Genomic DNA, 26237 nt, shown 5'->3' with positions numbered 1-26237 from the left:
ATACCTTTGTCCGACAATGTTTGTCTCACGAGCTCTCTGCTAACTTTTGAATTATTTTTTGACTGATTGAAGATTTGTGCTAGCTTTTTGTAGCTGAGTCTGCGGTTTTCCCTGCTCATTCTGAATATACCATTTTTGTCACGGTTGCTGAGTTTGGATGGTCTCCCAGTACGCGGCATGTTGGAGACGTCCTTGGTAAGTTCCCAGGTTTTGATGGTTTTTCTAACGCAATATTCAGAAATGTTAAGTATTTTGCCTATTTGAACGTTTGTGTGATTTTTTGTCCGCGCCATACCAATAACTTGCCATTTGATGTCACTAGAAACTGATTTTCTACTCATTTGCACGCAATTGAAATTAATTTGAAATTCACAATATTTTAAGTTGATTTTTAATGAATTAAAAGCTGCCTGATAATGTTGTGATGAATTTTTTGATTGAAAAACTACTCAATTATTTGCTAAATAATTGATAAATTCGCTGCGAAAAAAAATTTCGCAGCGGATTTATTAATCAATTAAAATGCGCTGCTTCAAGTAGATCTAATTAGGACATGGAATGTTCTATGATTTTCTAGAATGTTGTCGCATTTTGTATTAATGCCTCAACCATATTATTTTTTAGAAATTTTCACGCAACTGCACAAGCGAGTACAGATGATTTATTTGATATAAAATGTCAGATCAGAAATCCTTCATTTGACACATCTTACATGAGCTCCAGCTGGGTCATTGGGAATGTTTTGGGAACTGCCGCACTGTCTTCATTTATTGGGAAAGGTTCTAAAGGTGGGGATTTGGGTTTCTCACAGTCTATCACAACATGACAAGGGCATGCGCTTGGAGATCTATACATTTTTATTGTCCAAAAATTGAGAGAGAGAGAGAGAATTGTGTTTATAGTCCTCCAGCCGATGCCTTGCAGACCCGATCCTCTCCAGGGAAGACCCAGAAGCACGTCGACCCTGAGTTTGCCTCCCCTTTGAGGAACGGGCGGAAAAAAAAGAAAAGTATCAGTTTAATACAAGTACACCGGCCTAGCCAGCTCACAATCAATCCAAGTGACTACACTTGATCTTAGCCATTAGGCCGAGAAGGCAAAAATTGATGCTTTGACTGGTTAGATCACATAATCACTGGCAGTAAAAAAAGGGGACTTTATGTAGACCATGCACGAAAGTGTTAATGGGTTTATGCTTAAGAGTTACCTTAAGCATAAACCCATTAACACTTTAATTATATCTAACAAAGGTTTTAAAATGTTTATATTTTATTATCTAATAAATATGGACTATGTTGTCTTTCCCACATGTATGACTCTTTTTTAACTGTTTTTTTATGAGAATACAAAGCAGTATAAAAATAGTAACATTTTAAAACAAAAGGAACTTTTATCTTGATACCGTTAGGTTGTAGAGCAACACTGCAACTTAACTATAAATTCTTCATTTAGAATCTAAGTTTAATTAAGGAAGACTTCATGGTTTTGTAATTAGCCTTTTATACTACATAAAACACTACAAATCCTGTTTAGTAGAAACTTATAAACTATAGCTTAAAGAAAACTTCTAGTTTGCATCTACAAAAATTATAGTTGAAATACGACATAACGACATGTGATAAATAAAAAAACCATTAATGGTTTTATAATGTTTGAACTACACAAAGTGATTTTGGTAATAAAATGTCAAAAACAGTTATAAATTGGTTAGTTAATAAATATAAAACCAAAATAGCTGTTGAAATTGAGCATTTAGATGGACGAACGCAGAGAAGTTGATGGAATTCACGCGTTTGGAACTCGATATTTCAGTGACCAGAGTATGGTGACCATTAGATGATGCAGGTTTGTATAGTTATCGTGCAGCAAAAAAGCTATTCATATTAACAAAGAATTGAAAGCAAGTTTGGAGTTTTCACTCCAAATTTTCTTTCACTTCTTTGTTGATATGGAGTTGATAATATTGGGGTTTGAAATTAGATGGTAGAACAGTGGAGACGAATATTAAGGTAAGATTCGTCGAAATTTAACTAGAAAGATTCAAATAGTAAATAAAATGTGAAAATACCAGCTGTCAAACAATTAAAATCAATGTACACTATTGAAATCATTAAATATGGAGGTGGCAAAAGTTTGACACAACAAACTCATTAAAACATGGTTTGATATAAATAAAATCACAGAAAATGCACTGACCTTTGTTATCTTCTGACCAGCAGCTGTGCATGAAGCAAAATTGTTAACAAAAAATTTAGGATATAAAAGACTACATCAATGTATGTGGTTTGGAAAAAGTCATGCTTCAGCAAATTAAAGCCTTGAACCAATAAAAAATTGCTGAAGCCTTATCAAATTGTAGCTTAACAATTCTTTCTCATGAAACTCGAAATAAATTTGGACCATTTGAAAGTATGACAAGAAAGTATGAAAGTATCAGATTTGGTAAGACCATACTTGAAAGTATGGTCTTACCAAATCTGATCTTTAAGAAAAAACAAATCAAAAGTATGTGCGAAAAAGATTTTATAACAAAATTATAGATGAGTATAATAATGGTACAAGTTTAAATTTGGATAATAATATTCGTAGCCAGTATTTCTATGGGATCATAGTTAGGCGAATAGTTGAGATGAAAAAACAAGTAGCTTACGCAGGATTATATTATATTTAAAATTTTCTACTTAGTAGATTTTTGTCAAGTTATGAAATAGTTTTTAATTTATTGAATTAATTGAAATATATTTATCAGATCTGGAAAAGACATTTGCTAATAAGTTTCTTTTATTTTTAGGAAAACTCACCAACATAAAATCTGTTACTAAAATGAAGAACCAAATAGAGAGTAAGTTGGTCACAAGTTTTCCAAATCTTTTTTTTTTTTTTTTTCTGAACCAACTTATTTCATCTACATGATGAATTTAAATTATTATTAATTGTAAGTCTTTTATTCATTTTAAAACGAAACATAAGGTATTTTACTTAGAGATAATTATTATGTATGATATGTTAGGAAAAAAAAAAAATCATGTTTTCTATATTTGGTAAAAAAAAAAAAAAAAAAATCATGTTTTCTATATTTGGTAAAAAAGCAAAACAATCAACAAGTTCGATGAAAACTTTAAAAGTAGAAAACACAACCGCATTGAAATATCGACAGATAATGCAATCTGGTAGTGTTTCCAAAGTTAGATGAAATGTTTGTAAGAAATTAATCAATATATTTCCTAAAGTTCGTAAAACATATTTGCAAACGCATTTCGTCGTAATATTGTATTTTTACAAGAAACCTTTTAAATGCTGAAAATATCAGAGTGGTTTATTAAATGGATTAGAGAATGAGTATTTAAATCACACACACACACACACACACACACACACACACACACACACAACACAACACAACACACAAAAACAATACACCTATATATATATATATATATACATACATATATATGTATATATATATGAATGTACATGTATACTATTAAACGTTTGTATATATTTTCGTGTTTTATTGTCTAACTTTATTTTAAAATTGTAATATATTGGTATTGGTTTTCATAATTTATTACTGTTGCCGGTTTCGTTATTTGTTACTTTACGGTTTCATTTCAGGTTGGATTTTGGTATCGGTTGTTCACTTAACGAATGTTTCCGTCTCGATTTAATACAACTTACAACATTTTAGGCCGGCTGCCGAAAATGATTGATGTGGAAGTACACTCACAGATCCACAATACTTTTGATTAGAATCAGAAATAACTGGTCTTATTGAATCCTTAAACCTAATTAATTTAGAAATTTACGAGTTTGAAAATAAAATTTATAATCAGTTTGTATAAGTTTTTATTTTTTCTCTCTAATTAAATGATTCCAATGTAACTAATAGATATAAGGTTAGGTATGCAAATTAAAAAAAAAAATTCTGGTTTTAAAATTTTTAATAATTTTAATTGAAAGCAACTAACATCTCAGTTTTTAACAAAAAGTTTTAATGTTTTTAAAGTGTCTATTTTAATATTAATTGTAGAGTAATTTTTAGCTTTAAAATATCAAGTCTTGACTTGATATTCTAAAGCTAAAAATTAATGTAAAAACTTTTATAAGGTTACTTTAAAACATATGTAACTAGCTAGCTGATAGTATATGAATTTTATATAGTATATATATATATATATATATATATATATATATATATATATATATATATATATATATATATATATATATATATATATATATATATATATACAATTTAACTTTTTGTTTGAAGTGTCAATAATACAGTCTGCCATAAATATTTTTTTATTAAAATAAGTGCTGGTTAGATATGTTATTTTTTTGTTTCGGAAAAAATTAAAGTTGATCAGAAGTGACATAAAAATTTATTATTTACCCTATTTACCCTCTTTAAGTGATAGTTACCCTCTTTATGATAAAAGGTTTCAATTGTTTAGTAGAGACTAGACTTTGGTTTTCAATTTTTACAATTAATAACAATTAAAATAAATTTTTTTGTATAAGTGATTTAGAATAAATCTGATTTTCTAAAGCTTACAAAAAAAGAACTCTATGCACTTAAAACAACTAGGTTTCAGTGACATGTTTACATTCATACACAAAATTATTAGTTAAAATTAAAACAATTTACATTCGGACAGACATTAAGCTCTATATCGTAAAGTTTATCTGTCCAAACGTAATTTGTTCAATTGTTTGTAATTTTTTTTTCTACAGATGTTTGTACTTTTACCAAAGATTTTGAACATTTACCTTTTTTTTTCCAAACAAACTGCACAGACTATTTTAAGTCAGCCTTCTTTAATGTTTTTTGTTTTCATTGTTTCAAACTCATTAAAGAAAAAGAAGCCAAATGTCATCATTTTTGAGGCTAATCGTTTAGGTTTTTTTTACTTAAAAACTTAAAATACTAACTCTTCTGATCAACTTCAGATTTATTCTGCACATGAAAAACACACACTGCATTTACTTTTTTAAAAAATGAAATCAGAGGTGAGGAGAGGTTGAACCTGGCAGTCTTTATGGCTCAAAGTGATAAGTTTGTAGTGTTAACAATGTTAAGTGTTCCCTTTAAAGTATGTTAAAAAAACTGGTAATAAGTAATCTTAAGTAAAATTATGAGCTATTGTAAACAATTTCAAGAACACCATAATAAAGATTTCATCTGCAAAAAGATGGTATTTAACATTAAAATATATAGTAATTTAAATTTGTAGTAAATGTAAAAAATATTTTAATTTGTTGTTAAGGAAATATCTAAAATGCTACTAACATCACAAAAAAAAAAGTGTTTTTTTATACCTTACACTGTGTACTCTTTAAACTTTAGATATTAGGATAAATTGGAAGATGACTTTGTCTTTCATATTATGAAATTAAAGGATCGTGTAACAACTGTTCTGATTCTGGGTGTTACACTATTAGTATTTTTATATAATGCCAATTTGGACACAAAACGAAAAAATCCAGTGGTTGCTGTTGAGGAAGTTAAAGATGATATTCAAAGAAGAGATGTCTTCTTTAACTCTTTTAACAAGTTCATAGAAAACAAACCTCGTGAAGACAGTGAAACATTAAATGTTCATCCTTGGGATATTTGGCATGATATGGTATCAATACGAGCTTTGACTGTGAAATCTAATCATGATGTAGATAAAATTTTGAAAATGATGGCTTCCACAAAAATCATACAAGCAACAACTGGCTACAAAGGTACACAACTAAAAGCAATGTTTACTCTGGATGGCCCTCAGATACAAAAGGCTGTCTTTAAGCCAAAAAGGTAGATTTTAAACTAAGAAAGTTTATGTCAATCAGCTGATTTTTTTTTTTTTTTCTTTTTTAGTTATAAGTATCCAGATATTTCAAATAAAATATTTTCATTTATGAACAGGTATTCACGTGACAAGATACTTACAGGTACTCCTTATGAAGGGTATGATAGACATAATGCTGAAATTGCAGCATTTCATTTAGACAGGTATATTCAGTAACACTTTTAAGATATAAAACAAAAATCTAAAAATAAAAATCATATTAGATATTTTTTGCTATTAGTAGTTATTTGATAATATTGTTATGATTGTATGGGTATATTTTATGTTATGATTATAAATCTTATGATTTTATTAAATTTCTTTCTGATAAAATCTTCACTACTATGTTTGTTTAACATATTTGTCTAACATATGTTTTATAAAATTTAAAACTAGTATGTATGTAACTAGTAGTTGAAATTTAAAACTAGTATGTATGTAACTAGTAGTTAAAATTTAAAACTAGTATGTATGTAACTAGTAGTTAAAATTTAAAACTAGTATGGTATTGTCATCAGAGTATATTCTCTTGATTTTATGTAGGTTTAACATTTTGAAAGCAGTAGTTTGAAAACTTTTGTAGCATCGGTTCAAAGTGAATCTACAAATTTTTTTTTATGGCTGGTTAAATTGTTTGTTTTTGTGATTGCCATAACACTTCTTATTAAGTTAAAACTAGCTTGGGTTTATCTGTTAACATCAATAAATTAAATTTTTTTGCTGTGTTATTGAGTTGTGAGGAGGCAATTGTATAAAGTGGTGGAAAGAATTGACATTACGTAGCTTCCCTGTGTTAATTATTTTTAACAAAAAAATTTTTGTAAATATATTTGTGAATGTGTTTGTAAATTTTTTTATGAATGTGTTTGAGGTATTTTTGTGAAGTGTAAATTGAATGCAAAGCATTTGTAGAGAGAGTTTTTTGAAGTAGAGAAAATGCAGAATTGCAATGTTATATTCGCTGCAAGAAAGCTACATGCTGTTTTTGTGATATTTTGGATTGGAGTACTTGAAGTATCCTTTTGTAACTTTTAAAATAAATATTTAGGTATAACATTGGTTTATGGTGAATAGTTTTAACCAAATGTAGTTTTAGCATTTATTACTTTGAACAAAGTTGCAACTTGAAATAATTTGGTTATATTTTAATCTTTTTCCTATTAGATTTAATATTATGAAAGTAAAGCAGTGTTTTACCTATTCACAGATTACTTGGGTTTTATCGAGCACCTCCTGTGGTAGGAAGATATGTTAATTTGATTACAGAAGTAATTCCTGTAGCAACAAAAAAGCTTGCCAGTACATTTATAAAAGGTTTAAAATCATTAAATATCAATTTTATTAGCATATAATTTGATATTAATTTTCTTTTTGATAAATGACAATTTATTTTTAAGACAATGATGGAAATATATGCTTTTATGGTAAATGTTTATATTGTAATCGAGACGAAGCAGCATGTGCAAGCAATGTAACAATAGAAGGAGCGCTTATCTTATGGCTACCTGAAAAGTGGCCTGTTTTGAAATTGCCCAATCCATGGAGAAGAACATATACTCAAGAAAAAGCCAGGTTTTTTGGTTTTTGTTTTATTTTTTATAGAAAAATTGAAATTTTTTAACTATTCTCTTTCACTGGTCTTCAAAATTTCAAACATTAATTTAAAAAAGCAGAGACTCTTTTTCAGGTGGGAAATAGATTCAAATTATTGTAAATCAGTGATTAAAAAGGCACCTTACAAAGAAGGTCCAAGATTGTTGGATGTTATAGATGCTTCCATCTTCGATTTTCTAATCGGTATGTTTCCAGTTAATATTTTGTTATAAGAGAAATTTTGGAGAGTTTTTGTGACTTGAATATTTTTTTTAAGGAAATGCTGATCGCCATCACTATGAATACATTGAAGTTGAGGGAGAAAACGTTAGCATGCTGATACATCTTGATAATGCCAAGAGGTAACTGTTAATTCTTATTCTCAATAAATAGTAATACAGGTTCAAAATAGATTTAATAAAGCCTTTTTTTTTCTTTTAGCTTTGGGAATCCAAATGTTGATGAAATGAGTATCCTTGCTCCCCTCGTGCAATGTTGCCGGTGAGTTTTAGTTTAAGTTGATATTTGATGTGGAAGATGGAAATGTTTTTCTGCTAACTATAAAAATCTTTAGATTGCGCTCATCAACATACAGTCGATTGAAAAATATTACATCCAGTGAAACAGCTTTGAGTTTGTTGCTTGATAAAAGACTTTCTTCTGATCCAATCTACCCAATACTTACAAATGACCATCTACATGCCCTCGATCGAAGGCTGCTAATAGTGCTAAAGGCTTTTGAAAATTGTTTTAATGAAAAGAAAAAAGAAAATGTTCTTATAGAAGATAATTTTTAAATTTTATTTAAAGTAATTTTAGATCAATTTTTCAGCTGCGCAGATTTTTTTTTGATTTAAAGTATACTTCATACAATAATTTTTAGGTCTTGTTTAATTTAATTCAATAATGCTTTGAAAAATGCTTCTCATTTATACTTGTTTAGGAAGACTTTACTATTCTTATTTAAAAATTAGATATTTGATCGGTTTTTGAGATCTCTGATTTCATTTCGGATTTAATGCTTTATTTATTTATAGAAGCGTTTTCTACATTGAATATAATATATTTATGCTAAACGTCCTTTTTCTTATCTTGGCAAAGATTTCAAAATTAGATTCATAAATAAACTAAAATATTGCAACTCTAACCGGTTTATTTTTGTCTTGTAAAAAGAGAATGAAATAGTATTCAACTAGAGCACGGTGGTTTAGTAATGGACATTTATCATGCGCATGCGTTATATTTTGCTCAAATGTTGGTAAACAACAATGTTCGCAAGTAAACAGAGAACAACTTATAAAATTGCCTAAACTTCAAATTAGATTTATTTGTAGATATTTCTAAAAAGTCCATAAGAAGTGATATCAAAACAATACTTTAGGTATGGTATGTGTCATTAAAGCTATCATTTAAATAATTGTACAAAGAGAATAGAAGTGGGACTAAAGTGAAACTTAGCTGTTTTTTAGGCGGAGTTTAACCTGTGCTTACATTATAGTCTATATTCTGAAGTTTTAAATTTTTTAGTGACTATCTTGATTTTTTTTGAAAATGTAAAAGTTTGTGAATCATTTAAAGCAAAAATCGAAAACCGGTTACTTTTTTTTGTGATAGTATAATGCTTTTAAAGATTGGTAAGTTTTCTTTTTATTTGAAAGGTTAAAAATACTGACAAAAATATTATGCAGGCTTTAATGCTGCCATTTATTTTCTTTAAATCATTTTGCAGTATTTTATCGGATTATTTTTAGTATCTACAATTTTTCTTATTCTTGGCTGAGCTTTTTTTTGGTATTTTTTTACAGTTGGGTTGTTTTTTATGAAATGCTCATTCATTATGCTTTTTAACCTACGTAGTCCTTTCATATGGCAGTAGGTACTCTTCATGCGGTTGATTTCAGCATGAATCATGGCGCTCTATACTGAAGGCCTATTCATCGCGCAACCGTAAGCCGTGACTGGGGGCCTATTATTTTTACGGATTATCAGCAACTCTGCTATAAAATTATATTTTGGAGTCAAAATATGACTGTTTATGAGTTTAATTAGTTTATTTAGAAATATTTATATTAAAATAATAAAAAGTTAAAATTTTAAATTAAAAAAAAAATTATAACAAAGAAAATATTTGCATATATTTTAACAACAACAGATACAAATCATTCTTTTCTAAACAAATTTATGATAACTTTAAAACTTTTAATGCAGGTTCTTTATTAGATCTTGGTGTAATTTGTGCACAAAAATTGTTTAAAAATATATTACCAAGCGTGCTGCAATGTTTTTGATTAATTTCAAAATAGTAAAATTCAGAAACCAGCAAAAAGATGTCACTTAAGGACTTACGACAAACTTTATCTTTTATCGAATGGAATAAGACAAAGCAAAAAAACACCCATTGGCAAACATTGTCTGGTGGAATTTTAAGACCACCACGATCTATAGACTTGAGGTACTCACCAAACTTTTCATAATAAAGTAATGTTTGATTAAACAAATTGTTTTCATTATATTCATTCCTACATACATAACCAGCAATATAAATCAAAGACATTTTGGTAGTATCAGAAATTGATGACTCTAGTTTTTCTAAATTGTCAAATATTTCACTACCTGCTTCACATAAAACATATGTACAAGAAGCACACTCATGACCTGAACTAAAATCAAAAGAATCTATGTCAATATTTTAAGATAACAACAGTGATGTGTGATTTATATGCAATTTTTCTATAATTTGTTGAACATTTATAAAGTAGGCACCCCCGGAACCTTGTCTCAATTTCCCAAATTCTTTTTCTAAGTGGTCACTTGTAAACATACCAAGAAGAACATAATCATGACTTGTTGCTAATAAATATTTACATAGCTCGACAATACCATAGCAAGTATGGTGAATTGATTTTGCAGTATCATTAGATAGCTGCTTCACTCTTTTGCCATTTTTACAACACATTTCAAGAGCCATATCACCAAACTGAAGTAGAGTATTAAGACGGCAATCATCAGGATTACAAATAGGTGCTTCTAGTGGATCATTATGTCTTACATCAGCTCCACGACCTTTCACATTTAAAATTTTCCACCAGGTTATTACTTTATTTATAAATATTGCAGTATCCTTAGAATTTGAAATTATTTGAGAATAGGTCAGAAAGGCATGATATGTCTTATCTGAAAAAACTTTAAGGCAAGTAGATACATTTTGCCTTTCAATGATTTCAATTTCATTCAAGTCTGACAATTTGACTAACTTTTCTAATTCTAATTTATATAAGCATTTAAGGTGTTCCCATTTAGCTGTTCTTTGAATACCATTATCACTGTACACTAGTTCCCCAGTTTTTTCTGTAAGCCATAGATTCCTAATGTTTTTCAAAAGATGAACAAAGTCAAACAGTAAATACATCCCATCTTCCGTTTTCCAAGGTTTTTCTGGAATAGTATGATATAATTTTAAAAATGCTTGGTTTACACGATTACCATCACAGATAACAACTTTTACATTGCCAGATGATGATTTTATAAGTTTTATGCTGGAGTTTATTTGTTCAAAAAGAAAATTTGAACTTAATTTTGAAATTGGAATCATCTTATACAGAAATTTTGGACCACCTTTGAAACATACTATCATAATTCCCAACACAGTTTTAGCCAATAATGATGGATCATCTAAAGATTTACCAAACAATGTTCCACCATGGTAAAGCATCATTTTTTGACATATACTACATCATGAATAATTATACAAATTTTTTGTTTTTCTTCAATGTTTTTGAAAACTGAGTCTAAGAAACTAGCGTCATCAATTTTGCAAACTTTTGATGTTATGCGTGTCAAAGTACTAACTGATGGCAATTGAAAATCGTTTCTTAGTTTATTGTATAAAGCACGAGATGTTGAAAAATATTCAAAACTACGTATAATTGTATCTGATTCATTTTTTTTTTCCAATAGGCTTTGCAGACATAACTGATATTTGTTGCTGAATAATGTTTTTCTTATGATCTATTTCCATGACATTTAAAAAATGTAGTATTTCCTCAAACTTTGACCAAGAATCAACAATATTTACACGATCTTTACACAAACTTTTTATAAAACATTTTATTCCACAATGAAATGTTTCAAAATGTAAATTCTCTAAAATTTTAACAAGAAATAAAGGAACACCATCATAAAACATAATAAATTGAACATTAATTGTTTTTTCAATCATATATGTTATTACTGAAACTGAAAAAACCCTAAGATTATTTAACAAAACATTTTTAAAATCAATATATGTTGCTTTATCAGCTGATAAAAAAGTGCTAAGTTCATCAGTTTTAACATTTCTAACAATGCTTAAAGATTTCTGTGTTATGCGATGACATGGTAATGGAGTAGGTATTTGACTTGAAGGTATTCCTGGCCATACAGATGGTGGCATTTTCGGTCTTTGTTTTCCTTGAACAGTAACTTTTTCAAAAACTTTTGGCCAATGTAATTGGCAAATAACAGTTTCATCTGAAACTAAAAGATTAGAATTTGGAATACTTTTTATCCAAATATTTCTTTGTTCTTTATCTTTAGGAAAACGATAAACTGGTATTTTTTCAAAGCTTTTATTGCTTTTGGTACTTTGATAATTAGTTTTGCAGCCATATACACAACACTTTTTTGGCATCTATAAAATATAATTATTTAAAAGAACATAAAAATATGCAAACCATAACATAAGATTTTCAAACACTTTTTTGTCAAATATAATGGATCACTACCTATATCAGTCATAATGAATGTATGTATATATATATATATATATATATATATATATATATATATATATATATATATATATATATATATATATATATATATAAAATATAACTCATAACACTCTAAGGAGTTAACAAGTAAAAATACAGTGTTTTAAAATTATTTACAAAAATTTATAATTTAAAAAACATTGATAATACAAAGTTATTGGAAATATAAAAGAATAAACAAGATTAATTTGAAAAAGTTAAAAATTCTCTGGCAAGTTTTTCAATGAGAGCTTTTCATCTTCGCAATTTTTAGAATGTTAAAATAGGCCCCCAGTCACGGCACACGGTTGCGCGATGAATAGGCCTTCAGTATAGAGCGCCATGGCATGAATACTTTCTCCACCTTGCTCTCCATAAGTACCTAGTCCTACTCCCCATTTTCTAATGAAAGGTAATGCATGGTATTCCAGCATATGAAGCTTGGGTGTGATTGAAGCGTTTGGCCAGTTTTCACGGAAGTACTTCATGAAATCTTTGATTCGATTTTCTGTAACCAATAATATATATATATATATATATATATATATATATATATATATATATATATATATATATATATATATATATATATATATATATATATATAACACAATGATTTCAAAAAACAAAGATAAAGATCAAATAATAAAAACGATTTTGTCTATTAATTGTGTTTTGCCAAATTATAACATATGACATACCAAGGTCCTGTTTGTTATCTTCATTGAACTGATTGCAGGAGTTAATAAGCTTGTGACATATTCCAAATTTAGAGAAGAGTACCTCAAAGTTTTTACAAATTTCAACAGTTTCTCTGTGTATATCAGTGTCATTAAACCCAAGTTCAACTACAAGGTTTGGTATGGAGTTGCAAAGTTCAAGGATACTTTTCTCCTAATTTAATATATAAAATAATTGTGAAATATGTATTATATGTAGTAACTGTTGTTAATTATGCATCTAGTTATGTCTAATAATGTTAGTATTAGCCATCTATTCCACTTACACACACACACACACACACACACACACACACACATATATACATATATTTATATTGTATTTTAAATTTAAATTTATCTAAACTTTGTTTTTAGTAAAGAGTAGATTTTATAAATTTAGGAAATATATATTAGATATTATTTTACCTTTAACATTTTGTGAACATGATAACCAACAAAACTTTTCCCGTGATATGCTTGTCTTTGTACTCCTAATGAGTTAAGTACGTTATCAAGTTTGTTTACAAGTGGCCCAAATGATTTCTTTACATGATTTGCTTCAAGGAGTATTTTCAGTTCTGAGATCTATGATTATATATGTTCTTAAGATAAATTTAAAAAAATGTAATCAATAAAACAAAACTTAGATATTCAAATGTATAAGATTCTCAACTGTATTATTTCGGGTTTAATTACCAATCTAAATTAAATATTTTTAGTAGATAATAAAATTTAAAGTAGTTACCTGTTCTTTCTTTTTCTTACCAAAGTGCATCAGGTGAGGTTCAAATTTAATTTTTTCTTCATTTTCAGGGTTAAAAAGAATTTGCATTTCAAGTGCTTCTGTTATAACACAAGTTTTATCTTCAAGTTCTTGAATACTTATTTGAAGTTGATTTATTTGGTGCTGGTGCTCTATATATGCATTAAATTCCTCACAGTCAAGCGTTCGGTTGGTTACTGCCATTCGACCTGCAATTTTTATGTCAATTGTGTGACAAGAGTCTTCTAACATGTTGAAAAACTTTAAGTATATACCAAGTGAGATATGTAAAGCAGGAACTCCTATCTAATAGTACAAGAGAGTTTATATTATCATTTACAATTGCATACACCACCATTTATATTTAGCCCACCAATAACTGTATAAGTCGTAAACAATATTGTATTACATTGTTTACGATTATTCATGTGAATTTGCGAATAATGCCTAATAAATAAAATCCAAATAATGTGAATAATGAATAAAAGCAAAGCACCTGATCAAGTGGCACATTGAACAACCGTTGGTCAATAACATTGTCGCATAACTTGGCAAACTTGGGATCTGCACCATGGTTGTTAAATTTTGCTAGAGATAAGTCCAGTGTTTTAAGTGATCGCATTTCAATGTTATCATTAATTGGATTTGACATTCCTTGACTTGTGATGTTGCAAAACAGACATGAGTGTCCACCTAAAGTAATTGAACAAGTTTGTGTTAAGAAAACAAAATAAATCATGCTGCATTTATCTAGCCCAGATGAGTTTTTTTAAAGAAATCTGTATTAAGTATATACTCACCAGTTGCACCAGTTATTCCATAAATTGCACACAAGAATTCATAATCACCGAATACAAATACGCGAATCTGTTTTTCTCTAAAATTGAACAGAATTAAATTATTATACATTTCTTTAAAAAGAAACTGTAATCTATCATAATCCTGACAATTGTGGTAAGAAATGAATAGTTGATGATTTTGTTTATGTCAAATATTGGTTGGATGTTTTTGAATAATTGAATTATCTTTTGTAATATGTTCTTACTTCCAAATCATTTTTTGCAACAAATCAATTTCTGATGTAAATCTTGCCAATGAAATTTTCAAATTTGTGCTATAATCCTTTGCCTCAAATATATTAAATATTGTTGTATTAGTTTTGGCATTAGGCTTTTCCACATTCGCTACTTGATAAAACATTTTGAATGAATCACCTCCATAGTCACCTCCTATTTTTGTATGGATTTCATTGTCTTTAATCTTGTTGTATAATAAGAGGTTGTTGCTAAAATTAAAACAAGAAAAATTAGTTTTTGCTTTTATAGTATTGCATTTAATTTATTGTAGTATGTTAAAGTATTTTTTAAAAAAGATTTGTTTGTACCTATCTAGTCTATCTAGTACATTTATTATATGTCCTTGTAGATTTTCAATATATGCACACGGCAATTCCTTGATTTCATAAGAACCTTTTGAATCTTTTTTTTCAACCATAAATGGAGCGTTTTTAACAATAAGATCATCACATGACCATTTCTTAGCCACATTTCTTTGTTTTGCATTAGAAGCACATATTACATTGTTGTTTTTCAACCACCTAAAATAATGTGTTTTTTTATTATCAATAACTATTAAAAGTATTGAATTTGTCTTTTCAAGATTTCTATATAATAATTGCAATCTTGTGTACCTAGATAATATTTTCATGTTGACATAAGTACTGTTCATGTTTGCTTTTAAACTGATCATTTCTTCAGCAGATATTCTGGCTTTTGAAATATTTGATTTGCTCAGAATATATTCTTTTTCATTTTCATTAAAAGATTTCAAAAGAGTAGCAGTTTGCTTGATTATAGAACTGATGCTTTCTCCACATGTTTTGCTCATATTATGTTTTAGCTGTAATTGTCTTCTGCGAATTGTGCGTAAACATACATCTGAACTTTCTTTGTAGGCTATTGGTGTTGATGTAAAGCATAAGGGCTAAAATTTTGTGTAATTTAGTTAAAATCTTCAAAAAATCATACTATAGTTTCCTATTATAAAATTAAAAGCATTTTTGTTTTGTTATAATAATTTTACAGTCTCTGTTTTTGTAAAGATAGTCTTACCCTTGGTCCATCTGTCGGAAATTCAATTACATTGGATGTTGTTTGAGACATTTTTTGTTTTATTACATGCAGAGCAGCATCTTCAATAATTCTTGGTATAATACTTGTTGAATCCAATGCAAATATATCTGAAAAGTTTATTTGTGAAGTTGATGACGATGATATCGATAATGTTGTTGAATTTGATATCGGAGTTGTCTGACAAGTTTTTTGATGACTCTTTCGTTCTGACAGTTGTGTGACTTTAAACAACCTACCACAACCTTGCTTGCATACTTCTTGCAAATTTTCTATCATTTCAATTACATTGGTTGATGAAATTAACCCATCACTTGGAATTGAAAAGGAACATTTAGGGCATTTTGTTTTTGATATTAGTTTGCCAATGATAAGTGGTAATAGACATGTTGAGCAGAATGAATGAAGACAGTTTTTTATAATAATCGGTTTATGCATAATGTCATTGCAAATAGTACACACACAAAGATGCACATGAGGGTTTAAGATGCAGTTAATATCTTGCAGTTTAAGATTAAATTTTGCTTGAGGTAAATGTTTAGATTGTATGTTATTTTATGTCTAGTCCAAATATTTTCACTATAACTAATACTTAAAGGTCTTCCACTTATCTTTTTCTTTTTTTTTCTTCCTTTATTGGCTTTAAAGCAAACACATTCAGTTGCATGGCAATTTTCAGGCCAAGATCTTAATTTTAGTTCAGTTTTTGAACCTTTTTCAATATTTCTTAATATTGAAAAGTATCTATTACACATTTTTTGAGGATGCATATTTGGGTGGTCCTTATCGATTCGGATAAAAAAACAAAACTCTATTCTAAAAATATGTTTTGTTAAAAAAACACTATCATTATCTAGACTTTCTCCACATATTCTGCATAGTTTTTTTAGTTTGGTTTCATGAGACTCAGTCATTTTTACGTGTTTTTTTATTGCTAAAATAGAAGATTTGATGTACAAAATTTTTAAACTTAAAAAAGTAACCGGACTCTGATTTCTTTTTTATTATAAAGTTAAAACCATCTTTTTTTTAAATATATATAGCTTTAAAGCATAAAAATTCTGATAAACGCTTAATTATTATGTTTTAGTAGTAAAGATGACCATAAAATAATTTCCGACTTTCCTGCGTATTTTATCACATAAAAATTGATAAATTTGAGTATTTCAAATAAAATATGTTTTCCTTGGCCACACATTTTATCAGTTTATAAATTTATATTTGGTATAAACATCTTCAAAGCAATGATATGACCTTTTTTATTAGGTTACGGTAAAAGACCATTGCAAAAAAAAAAATCAAAATTTGGATGTTGTTGTTGTTTTTAAAGTAGCGCATGCGCATCATAAATGTCCGCAAATGCTTAAAATTAAACCACCGTGAGAGAGTTTAAAAAGCGAAGAAATATTCTGCTCGGTCAATTACATTTTACAATTTTTTTTTTCTGGGAATTGCATAATTTGTTTTAGATCTTACATTATCCTCTGTAGCTATTAAGTATTTCCTACCGTTCATCTGTATTTAATTTTCTTGACCCCTTTTGACTCTAGCGAAAATGTTGATGCAGTGATTCTACTTGTTGTAAAGATAGATTTCTTTGAAATATTTGTCGGGGTTATGGGGTTTTCTATATTTATCACCTTGTTACAATTGAAGCATCGATTTGTAGTTTTAATGAATAGAAGGGCTGTATTTCTGAACTGCCGATTGCTTAAATCGTAAAGGAAAGGATTTATTGCGGAGTTTAAGGGAGGTAATATGTCTACTACAATAATAATAATGAATTCGTAAAGAAATGGCTGGTTACTTTGAAAACCAATTAATGTTTTTGTGAAATAAAAACTCAGAAGCATTGTAACGAACAAAGGTACCCAGCATGCTGAATAAATCAAGAAAACAATGAAAACCGTTTTAAACGTTTTCAATTGGCGCATCTTTCTTCTTTTGGTCCTCAAGTGCATCTTTCCTAATTCAACTTTAGATATCTGACGAATATGGCGGGCAGTTGTTTTGAAAATAAAATGATAAATATATATCATTAGAATCGATGGGATACAAAGACACACAATATAAACTGCGGTATAATAAGGTGTGTTATCTTGACTGCAAGTATGGCTATCTGAAGAATAATTGATGCTAAGTATACTGCTTGAAGAATTCTTTGGTTTATACCATTTAAAAATTCCCAAAAAAGACCAAAGAAGTGCATAAATCCATACGGATACGACCCATACGTAAAATGAAAACGAAGAAACTGTCAGCTTAAATCGAAATGGAATCTTTAACGACAAAAATCTCTCAACTGCAATTGAAAACAAATGGGTTATTGTTGCGACCGAGAGGAAAGGCTCCAAAAGTAAGAACGCTCTACACACGTCTTCTGACAAACAAAAAAGCCTATTGTTATACACTCTTTTTGCGTTGATTGGCACGATTACACATCCCACAAGTAAATCAGCAATCGCAAGAGAAAGGAGCAAAAAGTAAGTGCTGTTTTTGCGAAGTTTCGGTGTCACACCTATAACAATCACAACAAAGATGTTACCAAGAATCGTTAACGGAATCATCGCCATCAATATTATCAAGATCGCTAAGTGGGTTTTGGTTGTTTTTTTGTTGCAGCCCTCAATTAAATTGGTCGACCGATTGCTGACATTGGTATTATGAACAGAAGCGATTAGCCAAGAGATAATCACGTAAGCTGTCGCAGACAGTCTTTTTCTCATTCTCTGCTTATTAACTTGAATATGTTAAATTCGAATAAAATAACTTCAGAATGGAGCTATAAAATGCAATTTAAAATCGTTAAGTTTCGAAAATAATTTTTTATGAACTTTTTGGGTATTAATAAACTATTTTTTGTACGTTGCAAAATCTTAAGTTTAAAAAAAAAATTTTACTTTGATGAAAAATGTAAACAAGTTAAGCGGTTGTTTAATTTTAACCTCAAATTTGTTTGGTTATAATGTAAGTCGCTAAGCAACAACTCGCGAAAACGTTAAATACCGCTTCTTTTTATAAAAAGAAGCGATATTTAACGTTTATATTTTTGATAATATATATTTTTAAAATATAGATAGCGCCATTAGGTCAATTAAACATTCTATCTGCTAAAATTGGAACTGCACTTGCAGCGGGATCGTTTTTGAAGCGTCTTAGAAAAGTAAACATTATGCGCAAATATTTTCCTTTGCTTGATAGGAAACAAGCCTCTGCAACTTATTTAAAATTTAGAATTATTGTTTAACTCAATTTCTGTTTAATAATTTGAGTTTTTGCAAGTGCCTACAAAAAGCTAGAAAATATTTTTTAAAAATATAGATGCACTGACATCGATTACTGTTGTATTCTCAAGCCAACTATTTTTGAAAACTAATTTATTAAAACAAAATGTAACTATTTTACGAAAAGTTGTTTAAAAATGACAATTTGAAAATCATGAGTCGGATAATAGGTATGAATACCACTAGTCATAATTAATGAATTAGACACTTGGGCATCATGTGTCTTTTATTTCCCTTTTCAAGCCCTTACCTTTGGAACATCGATAAACTGCTCACTACTAAGCAAAAGACAATAAAAACAAATAAAAACTATAAACGAAAATATTTTTCCCTAACGTTTCGGTATGGGAACTGATTTGTGGTTCGCAAACTTATTTGTAATTTGCGAACTGGTATGCAGTTTGCGACCTGGTATGCCGTTTGCGAACTGATTTGCAGATTCCGAACTGATTCGCAGTTTGCAAACTGATGAACGAGCTCTCTGTGTTCCGTCCGACTTTGACTGTGTTTGATCGCAAATTCTGAAATCGGAATTTTTTCTATTTAAATATAAAACTAAGAAATATACAGATAAGAAATTTTAAAGATTAAGCAATACTTAAAAAGAAAACATATAAATAAGATTTTCAAATTAACTATTGTTTTTTTCACGAAACTTCAGTTTCTCTAGAAGTTTCTTCTAAATTTGGAAATCCGAGTTCTGACGGAATTCGGTTTTGCGATCAAACGAGATCAAAATTGGTTGGAAAGTAGACCTCTAGTTTACAAACCAGTGGCCGCAAACTGTGCACGCAGTTTTTTTGTTTCGTTTTCCACCCTGGTTACTAACTTTCCTGCACAGCTTTGTTACTCTTTCCCCGAGAGAAGCGAACAGAAACCCGATAGAAATGCGTGAGGTCATAAGGTAACTCGGTAAAAGAGCAAATATTATGGTTTCTACTAGAGTGCGCCAAGTTCCCGTATTTACGGGAACTACGGGAGCGGGATCCTGTTCCTGCTTTTGGTATTTAAAATACGGGAACGGGATCCTGTTCCCGTAATAAATAAAATACGGGAACAGGAAATTCCCGTTCCTGTTCCCGTACGTCATTCGATGTTACGGGGTTTTCCCGTAATTATTATATTATAATATATAATATATATATATTTATATATTATGATATAATATATATATATTATATATATATTATATATATAATATATATATTTATATATTATATATATACATATTTATATATTTATATATTATAATATATATATTTATATATTATAATATAATATAAGAAATACGGGAAAAGCCGTATTTTTACAAGTTTCCCGCATTTTACCAAGTTTCCCGCTTTTTTACGGGATTCCCGCTATTTTATGATTTGCGCGCATATATTCCCGTTTATTTTAAGATTTTAAGATTTATGTTATAAATTTGGTACTAATACTAGGAACAAACTACTATAACTATAAGGTAAATATATATAAATATTATAATAATTTAAAATTATAATTAGGTTTAAGACCTAATTATAATTTTTTTAAGTAGTTTACTGTCTTCGTTTCTTTGCTAACTTTCTTCTTTTCTTTGCTAACTTTCTTCTTTTCCTTACTAACTTTCTTCTTTTCTTTACTAACTTTCTTCTTTTCTTTACTAACTTTCTTCGTTTCTTTACTAACTTTCTTCTTTTCTTTACTAATTTTTTCTTTTCTTTACTAATTTCTTCTTTTCTTTACTAACTTTCTTCTTTTCTTTACTAACTTCTTCTTTTCTTTACTAACTTTCGTCTTTTCTTTACTAACTTTCTTCTTTTCTTTACTAACTTTCTTCGTTTCTTTACTAACTTTCGTCTTTTCTTTACTAACTTCTTCTTTTCTTTACTAACTTTCTTCTTTTCTTTACTAACTTTCTTCTTTTCTTTACTAACTTTCTTCGTTTCTTTACTAACTTTCTTCTTTTCTTTACTAATTTCTTCTTTTCTTTACTAACTTTCGTCTTTTCTTTACTAACTTTCTTCATTTCTTTACTAATTTTTTCTTTTCTTTACTAACTTCTTCTTTTCTTTACTAACTTTCGTCTTTTCTTTACTAACTTTCTTCTTTTCTTTATTAACTTTTTTCTTTTCTTTACTAATTTCTTCTTTTCTTTGCTAACTTGCGTCTTTTCTTTACTAACTTTCTTCTTTTCTTTACTAACTTTCGTCTTTTCTTTACTAACTTTCTTCGTTTCTTTACTAACTTTCGTCTTTTCTTTACTAACTTCTTCTTTTCTTTACTAACTTTCTTCTTTTCTTTACTAACTTTCTTCTTTTCTTTACTAACTTTCTTCGTTTCTTTACTAACTTTCGTCTTTTCTTTACTAACTTTCTTCATTTCTTTACTAATTTTTTCTTTTCTTTACTAACTTCTTCTTTTCTTTACTAACTTTCGTCTTTTCTTTACTAACTTTCTTCTTTTCTTTATTAACTTTTTTCTTTTCTTTACTAATTTCTTCTTTTCTTTGCTAACTTGCGTCTTTTCTTTACTAACTTTCTTCATATCTTTGGTATCTTTCTTGTTAATTACCTTATTTTCCTTTGAATATAAGTTATTAGTTAGAATTAACCTTTTTTCCTTTTTTTTTTTTAGGTACATAGCTTTTATTAAAACTCCCCTGTGTGTCTTCTATGTTGTAAAAATCTTCTATGTTGTAAAAGTCTTCTATGTTGTTAAGTTAATAAATTTAAAAAATAAAAAAAAAAAATAAAAAAGAATCCAAAAAAAAACAAACACCTAAACCAAAATAAACCACAAAAAAAACAAACAAATTATATAACCAGGAAAAAAAAAGAAAAAAAAAAGCAGGAAAAAAAACCAGGAAATATTAGACGTTCCAGGTGAAAAGCGGGAACAGGAACGGGATTTTCCCGTTCCCGCTTTTTAAAATACGGGAACGGGAATTCCCGTTCCCGTTTTTTTCCAAGTCCGGGAAATGAATCCCGTTCCCGGAAATTCCCGCTTTCGTTTCCCGGAAAACGGGAATTGTCACAGCCTAGTTTCTACCGACATTTAAAATAATAATAATAATAAAAAAAACAATAAAAAGATCATGAGCTTGAAGCTTTTTTCGTCACTTTTATCACGTTCGAAATCACATACACACAAAAACAGTCTTAACAATAAAAATATTTGGGGGAGGGGCTGTTGCTACCCCTTCCACCCCACCAGCAGCGCCAAAGTTCAATGAAACTACTTAAAGCTTGATACGTTCCTATCTTGAATTTCTAAAAATCTTCCTATCCGTTGATTATTTTCTTCTGTGTTTGATTGAATACGGAATACCTCAGTGATCAATGGTCTGTTGCTTCGGAAATCTAAATTCAAACAAACTTAGTTGTAAAAGTAATTTAATTGCACGGCCTAATGATACATGATTTTAAGGTGAAAATTTTAAATAAAAATTTTCTTCATTTAAAAAAAGGCAAAAATGCCCTGTTTTTAAAAGATAGAAAAACTTAGTAATTTTTTGATTTTTACTTTTAAGTAATTTTTATAAAAAAAAAAAAGAACAATAAAGGAAATTTTTTGTTTAAAAAATCAATTTTTTATAGTTATTATTAGTATTTTTTTTTTAATGAAAATGACGTCTTTTTTATTTAGAGTCGTCATCCCAGCTTTATTTAAAACATACAATTGTACATTTTGATGGAAATCATGCTGATTTTTTTTAAACAGGTTAGTCTTTTTAAAAGATCTTTTTAAAAAGACTCTTCTTCATTTTGTTTCATTAAAACTGAAGCATATAGTTAAGACACTACAGTTGATGACATCTCTAAAAAAAATAATAAAAAAATACGCACTTGACTTCGGGTGTTTCCTAACAAGATACCTTTGTTGCTTGATATGGCGTTTTAACCGATCGAGAGATGGCAGCGGTGGCGATTTTTGTGAGGTAGGTACTGGTATCAAATAATTAAATTTACTTAAAGGTTTTTGAATGCTCTGTAACTCGATAGAACCACGTAAGTTTTCCGTTTCTTTAGTAATCTTTTCGCCTGCTTCCTCCGTTCGAATTTCTTCATAGCAGTTCTCAATTTCATTTAACCGAGTAAAATCCTTCTGTTCAAACTCTAAAAACTCGACAAAATTTTTTTCTTGTCCAACTTCGCATTCTTTTTTATTTTTTGAAGTTGCAGATTGTTCAAAAGGAAACGTGTTTAAATTTTTGGGTGATCTAAATTTCTTATGGTTCACATTAGACTCCTTTTCACTTCGTTTCTTTAAAACTGAAGCGTAAAGGGAAGATGCTACAGTTGGTGACATCTCTAAAGATATATCATAAATATTTTGGTCAGCACGTAGCTTCGACCCAATATAGTCATTTGAGTCATCTGAGATTGAGAGAAGAATAGGGCATGTTAGGGATTTGCTGTTCGTAATTCGATGAATGTACCTTAAATCTGTAAAAAGTTTATTTTGTTCATTCAGTGATACGTTATATTGACGGTATCGAGACTGAAAAAAACACATCATGAGAAAGGTGGGAAGATTCTTTGATAGAAACATTGATTGCTTGCATAAACTGTTTTCTATTTTTTCAAGTAGGCTTTTCGTCGCATCATGTTTGGAGTTATGGCCTTCGAATTCACGGTCAATTTTTAATACATTAGAAAATGAAATTAGTGATGACATATTTTCAATATCCTTTTCAGATTCAACTATCTGCTGCTCTCTTGAACGAAGTTTAGTAAATGTTTTAGTTGCGGAACTACAAAGAAATTAACATTAGAATGTATGAAGTTAAAAAAATTAAAGATTCTTTTAGATCTAAAAAATTAAACAAATCAAAACAAAAAAAATTATAAACTCGATTAAGGTTAAAAAATGTTTTTGCGTTATTACAAAATATTGTAAAAAAAAAAAAGTGTTCCTCATTTAAAGATTTCTGTAAGCTTTCACAAATGTGACGTTGTGGTTTGTACCACCAATAATTCAACTCTTTTGTAAATACTGGCATGAGACATATTTAGAAATTCTATTTTTTTTTTGGATGTATGTGTGGTGGTGGTGGGGGCGGGAGGCGGGGTTGAGTGACTGGGTGATTGGGTAGGTGTTGGGTTGGGGATGTTGAAGCAGTTGCGTAGTTAGTTCATTTTACTAGTGAGTAGAGAATCTCTTTTTTTACAAGTGCCTGACAATTTGTAAACTTTACACAATTAATTTAACAGAATCAGCTGTAACAGTAGAAAATGTATAAATCATAAATACATTTCTTTTTCAAAAGGTTTTCACTTGAAAGTGGTTTTAAAAAATAGAAAGATAATATCTCATCAAACTTTTTGGAAAAAATTCACGGAAAAATTCTTGGAAAGCAGGCTTAAGTAGATCAGAGCCGTAAAAATAAAATCAACTTTTAAAGTAGTCAAACCTGTATTTTAATTTTAATAAAATCAGTAGATTTATTCAAAAGCAACTCTTCTTGCCAATTTTTCATCACTTCAAAATAAATGCATATTTAACAAAGAAAAAAAAAATACTTAAAATATTTGAGTAAAAATTGAAATGTATGTTTTAATTTTAAGATTTTCTTCTTTTCAAACGATTGATTTCAAAATAATAAAAAGCACCCAGCAGCTGATTTTAAGCATCAAATACTCAAATGCCAAATAAATTCTGAATTCAAACTACGCTAATATGTTCAGTAAAAAACAAATGTTCTTTTAGCATTTTCTCCATTTTATTTAAAATATCATGCACCATTTCAACTTTGCAAAATTTGAATTGGCACCGCAACACCGAAATCTTAAAAAAATACACGACAAAATTTTTGTCAGTACTTTTGTCATAATTTATGAAATTCGTAAAAATATGCTAAATACTTTAAACTTTAACAAATCTGAACTTACAAACTATTCTTCAACGTTTAATTATTCGTGCTCGATGTTTTAAGAACAAATGCTTCTTCCGTCCTTTCGATACCTTCGAAATCCCCTTATTTTATTTTCTGCCTCTAATTTATAAAACTTTTGATTGGTCATTTAAATGATTAGTTAGGAGATAGAATTATAATAAAAAATGAATGGTTTGTTTGTTTATTACGTATTTATTTTTAAACCAGTTTGTTGTTCTACTGTAATAGTAATTGTTATGTAATTAGATTAAAAACCGAGTATTAAAAAGAGCTGACGTTTTAGACTATTATCTCGTTCAAACTAAAAGACTTTCTTTTACATAACTTGTTTTTTAGAAAAGATATATTAAAATGGCGTTCAAAACTCCATTCTAAACAGTTTTTTAATATAACTTGGTTAAAATTAAATTCGCTTTAAGTTTAGTTTGAATCGCAAAATGTAAAACGAGTTTAAACGAGTATCATTAAACCTTGTTTTACTGTAAGTGTGAATGGGGTGTAATAATCCATCAAAGTTATGCACCAAGAGTACCAGTGGCCTTCGTATCCCACCCTCTACCCCCCTCCCTTTTTTTTTCTTTCTTTCTTTTTTTCTTTTCTTTTTATTGAAGATGACAAATACTACAACAATTACAAGAATACTTTTTTTAGTTTTAAGTAGTAAAAACCATGCTGGTTAATGTTTTAATAAAAGTTTTTGAATTATGGAATTAAAATTAGTGAGGTAAAAAAAATGGCGAAAGTTAGCATTTAAGTTATTTATTTTTATTTTTCTTAAAGTTTCAGTTGAATACTTGAGTTGGTCAAAAATCAAAACAGATACCAGTTTTCTTCATTTTTTGCGACGATATTTTATAATCTGCATCAAATATAAATTGACGTGTTTTGCCTTGTCATGAATAACGTCTTCAAGATGCAATTAGCGTATGTGTAGGTGTTAAAGTTTGTAAAGTGTTAAATGTGTGTGGGTGTTAATGTACGTAGTTGTTAATGCATATAGGTCTTAATGTATTTAATGTGTCAAAATGACGCGGCTGTAAAACTGTATAAAAAGGGAGTGTAGTTTGTAAATTGTATGATTCGAAGTCAGATGGAAAAAATATTTTGAAGTTCATAAAGAAAACAATGATTCTTTAGTGTCTCAGGGAAAGTCAAAATAATTCCCTACAGCCTTTAAAAATGTAATTTAACTCAAAATGTAATTATTTTTTTTCAGAAATCTCGTTGACGGTTTTGTCACC

At 28.7% G+C, this 26237-nt stretch overlaps 4 protein-coding genes and 1 pseudogene across 4 annotated transcripts; 1 reads left to right on the top strand and 4 right to left on the bottom strand.

The window, feature by feature from the left end:
* The first annotated feature begins 5326 nt into the window (after positions 1 to 5326).
* Positions 5327 to 8506, top strand: LOC145181868 (glycosaminoglycan xylosylkinase-like). Its single transcript, XM_080057051.2, has 8 exons — positions 5327 to 5803; positions 5915 to 6001; positions 7045 to 7151; positions 7235 to 7409; positions 7525 to 7634; positions 7708 to 7792; positions 7872 to 7931; positions 8005 to 8506. Exons 1-8 carry the CDS (start codon positions 5391 to 5393, stop codon positions 8225 to 8227), a joined length of 1260 nt encoding a protein of 419 aa, XP_079913177.2. The 5' UTR covers positions 5327 to 5390; the 3' UTR covers positions 8228 to 8506.
* Positions 8507 to 9543: 1037 nt separating this feature from the next.
* On the bottom strand, positions 9544 to 11270 carry LOC149883212 (uncharacterized; annotated as a pseudogene).
* A 1033-nt stretch (positions 11271 to 12303) lies between these two features.
* LOC145187759 (uncharacterized) lies at positions 12304 to 17221 on the bottom strand. The gene is made up of 10 exons (XM_090099893.1): positions 15817 to 17221; positions 15396 to 15688; positions 15090 to 15302; positions 14751 to 14990; positions 14506 to 14582; positions 14202 to 14398; positions 13688 to 14011; positions 13369 to 13527; positions 12922 to 13114; positions 12304 to 12728 (listed from the first exon to the last, which is right to left on the bottom strand). The coding sequence occupies exons 1-10, from the start codon at positions 16270 to 16272 to the stop codon at positions 12499 to 12501; spliced, it is 2382 nt and encodes a 793-aa protein (XP_089956019.1). The 5' UTR covers positions 16273 to 17221; the 3' UTR covers positions 12304 to 12498.
* On the bottom strand, positions 17139 to 18560 carry LOC149883211 (5-hydroxytryptamine receptor 4-like). Its single transcript, XM_090099894.1, has one exon. The coding sequence runs from the start codon at positions 18558 to 18560 to the stop codon at positions 17346 to 17348; it is 1215 nt and encodes a 404-aa protein (XP_089956020.1). The 3' UTR covers positions 17139 to 17345.
* A 3647-nt stretch (positions 18561 to 22207) lies between these two features.
* LOC149883210 (uncharacterized) lies at positions 22208 to 25114 on the bottom strand. The gene is made up of 3 exons (XM_090101141.1): positions 24992 to 25114; positions 22946 to 23853; positions 22208 to 22459 (listed from the first exon to the last, which is right to left on the bottom strand). Exons 2-3 carry the CDS (start codon positions 23775 to 23777, stop codon positions 22335 to 22337), a joined length of 957 nt encoding a protein of 318 aa, XP_089957267.1. The 5' UTR covers positions 23778 to 23853; positions 24992 to 25114; the 3' UTR covers positions 22208 to 22334.
* Positions 25115 to 26237: the final 1123 nt, after the last annotated feature.

The sequence above is a fragment of the Hydra viridissima genome, unplaced genomic scaffold (genome assembly GCF_058129835.1).
Source record: "Hydra viridissima isolate aposymbiotic clone 2 unplaced genomic scaffold, HvirCarnegie_v1 scaffold_10, whole genome shotgun sequence".
In the NCBI taxonomy this organism is placed as follows: Eukaryota; Metazoa; Cnidaria; class Hydrozoa; order Anthoathecata; family Hydridae; genus Hydra; species Hydra viridissima.
This window is presented reverse-complemented; position numbering and strand designations above follow the sequence as displayed.

Excerpts from the sequence above, each read along its gene's own strand:
- LOC145181868 (XM_080057051.2), top strand. The coding sequence starts at position 5,391 with ATGAAATTAAAGGATCGTGTAACAACTGTTCTGATTCTGGGTGTTACA. Across the intron at positions 7,410-7,524 it reads TATACTCAAGAAAAAGCCAG|GTGGGAAATAGATTCAAATT; the intron begins GTTTTTTGGTTT and ends ACTCTTTTTCAG. Across the intron at positions 7,793-7,871 it reads CATCTTGATAATGCCAAGAG|CTTTGGGAATCCAAATGTTG; the intron begins GTAACTGTTAAT and ends TTTTTCTTTTAG.
- LOC145187759 (XM_090099893.1), bottom strand. The coding sequence starts at position 16,272 with ATGCATAAACCGATTATTATAAAAAACTGTCTTCATTCATTCTGCTCA. Across the intron at positions 14,399-14,505 it reads TGGAATAACTGGTGCAACTG|GTGGACACTCATGTCTGTTT; the intron begins GTGAGTATATAC and ends CAATTACTTTAG. Across the intron at positions 13,528-13,687 it reads GTAAGAAAAAGAAAGAACAG|ATCTCAGAACTGAAAATACT; the intron begins GTAACTACTTTA and ends ATATAATCATAG.
- LOC149883211 (XM_090099894.1), bottom strand. The coding sequence starts at position 18,560 with ATGAGAAAAAGACTGTCTGCGACAGCTTACGTGATTATCTCTTGGCTA.
- LOC149883210 (XM_090101141.1), bottom strand. The coding sequence starts at position 23,777 with ATGTCATCACTAATTTCATTTTCTAATGTATTAAAAATTGACCGTGAA. Across the intron at positions 22,460-22,945 it reads TAGGAAACACCCGAAGTCAA|ATTTCCGAAGCAACAGACCA; the intron begins GTGCGTATTTTT and ends GTTTGAATTTAG.